The sequence below is a fragment of the Penaeus japonicus genome, unplaced genomic scaffold, assembly GCF_977035675.1.
Source record: "Penaeus japonicus unplaced genomic scaffold, GWHDUDI00000001_assembly GWHDUDI00000037, whole genome shotgun sequence".
NCBI classification, from domain to species: domain Eukaryota; kingdom Metazoa; phylum Arthropoda; class Malacostraca; order Decapoda; family Penaeidae; genus Penaeus; species Penaeus japonicus.
This window is the reverse complement of record NW_028234439.1, coordinates 25,801,649-25,804,148: the sequence shown is the minus strand read 5'-3', so window position 1 is coordinate 25,804,148 and position 2,500 is coordinate 25,801,649. Positions and strand designations below refer to the sequence as shown.

The 2,500-nt window shown below is 37.0% G+C and overlaps 1 protein-coding gene and 1 pseudogene across 1 annotated transcript in view; both read left to right on the top strand.

The window, feature by feature from the left end:
• Window positions 1-116, top strand: part of LOC122245010 (pro-resilin-like) — an 850-nt gene extending 734 nt beyond the window's left edge. The window contains exon 3 of the mRNA XM_086532076.1: window positions 1-116. This exon is cut by the window's left edge and continues 160 nt beyond it. Within this exon, the coding sequence (XP_086388202.1) occupies window positions 1-104 (104 nt within the window). The 3' untranslated portion in view covers window positions 105-116.
• Window positions 117-2,096: 1,980 nt separating this feature from the next.
• LOC147467268 (pro-resilin-like) lies at window positions 2,097-2,354 on the top strand (annotated as a pseudogene).
• The last annotated feature ends 146 nt before the right edge of the window (window positions 2,355-2,500 follow it).

The window sequence follows — 2,500 nt, the reverse complement described above, 5'->3', positions numbered from 1 at the left end:
CCGTCAGATACGTCGTGGACGGTGACGACGGATACGTGGCTGAGGTCAACTACGACGGAGAGGCCCGTTACCCCGATTCATATGAGTCAAATGAGTCGAAGTAGATCCTTTAACTGCTAAGACTACATGAGATGACCCAACGACAGAGATACCCACTCTTCTTTAATTATATGTGTAAATATGCTTAAGTTATGTATCTATAATAAAGTTTTAATCAAAGCTGAAATATCCGTTTCTAGAGAAATAACAAGAGAGTGATACCCCAGCAAATGAATTTATTGATAGATTGATACTTTATATGTATGAATACATATGTCAAATGAGCATACAAATTCATACCTAAATTATATATGTTCATACAATTATATATAGTCTAGCATGCCTGGGCCTAAAATTGAAATATCCATAACAAAGTCGAAAGCTAAATTACAAAAGTATATAATACCTAAGAATGCCAGATTTTTTTTCTTTCTTTCTTTCTTTATTATTATTATTATTATTATTATTATTATTTAGTGTGTGTGTTTTAACCTTAAGTTTTACTAACTCGATTGGCTCCAAAGGTGATTATCGTTTGTGGACTCCTGATAGATTTGATTGTTTTTTCAACACACGGAAAAAATGGATCTTTGCGGGGGGGGGGGGGGTTCTCTCTCTCTCTCTCTTTACACGTGTCCAACGTTTGCTGGCCATTTTTACTGCTTTTGAGTGCGTTTTTGTTGATCAACGTATAACAAGGCTAAACGAAGAGGCGATGCGGTACCCCTTCCCCCCTCCTAGCACATCTCTCCCTCCTCTAAAAAGAAAGAGAAGTGAGAGGGATTACGGAGAGTCTCCAGACTACCAGCCAGGTTGCTTTGACATCTAGGCCTTACTTAAGCCTTACCTGATAATACTGAGTTGGGTTATACTGCCGAAAGCCATTTAGAGGATGAACAGTCGCGAGGACCCCTTACCATTATACGTGACTTGAATTGACCTGAAATAAGACTCAAATTTCTAACTACATGTAACAGCCAGGTCTTTGTTAGAAAACTACATATAATAACCAGGTCTTTGTTAAAGATCTGCATATAACGATCAGGCCTTTGTTACAAATCTGTATTTTGTCATTCTTTCATTCTGAAGCTAACATGATATTTGCATATTCCGATAGTTATCTTCTTAAAAATATATCGCTCGAATTCATTTTACATGTGATTATCTATTTACAATATACAAATAATAAAATACAAGATTGTTTGGTAGGGTGTCTTATATCTTTAATATAAAGGAGATTTCTGATTACTTATAAATACTATATATCATTTTTCATTAGAAATAACAACACGTCACGTTTTCGTTATCAACTAAAAAAAATCATAAGAAAATATGATTGCTGATTTAAAAATAAAGTCTATTGTCACTGGACGTTCGATGATCTTTGACCTCATGGTTTGGTATTTACACGGTACTCCGTCAGTAGGGTGTTACAAATGGATTGAGAAGAAGGATGTGGTATTTAGCCTAGATGTAAGCTAAAGTCTCGCAAGCACATGGTTTCTCAACATCATCCTTTGGTGTAGTAACTGCGGATAATCCTTACCTTCTAGCATACAGGCAGAGAAGTGTATATATGTGTGTGTGTGTGTGTGTTAGCGTGTGTGTGTGTGAGTGTGTGTGTATGTGTATGTACATATACATATATATGTATGTATATATAGATACATAGATACATACATACATACATACATATATACATGCATATACATACATACATATAGACATAGATATAGATAGAGAGAGAGAGAGACAGAGACAGACAGATAAATAGACACAGACAGTGACAGTTAGATGAATACGAAGTATACAAAATATTATCATACTAGGAGCCATACACGGACACTGATCCATTTTCCATGTCACATGCTGGATCAAATTATATATATATATATTTATATATATATATGTATATATATATATATATATATATATATATATATGTATATGTGTGTGTGTGTGTGTATTAAGGTGTTTTTCTCGAGAACTGACACTGCCTGTCATGAGCGTATAAACTTAGCAAATTAAGTTTTCTCTCTCTCTCTCCCTCTCTCTCCTAAGAATCATTCGAGTCCTATGAGTCAGGTGAGGCCAGATATGACTTCGACTGGGCTGTCAGACACGAAGACTCAGGCAACGACTTCGGCCACCAGGAGGCCCGTGACGGAGACAACACCCAGGGATCCTACTACGTGCAGCTCCCCGACGGCCGCCTGCAGACCGTCAAGTACTTCGTGGACGGTGACGACGGATACGTGGCCGAGGTCAACTACGAGGGCGAGGCTCGTTTCCCCGATACATTCGAGTCAAATTAATCTTGGTAGATTCTTTGTTTGTCGCGACCGCATGTCAGATGACCCAACAATCGAAATATGCTCTACTCTTTATTCCATGTGTTAATAAGCATATATTTATGAATCTTGATTTGTTTTTGAACTATTAATAAAGTTGGCATGGAAGC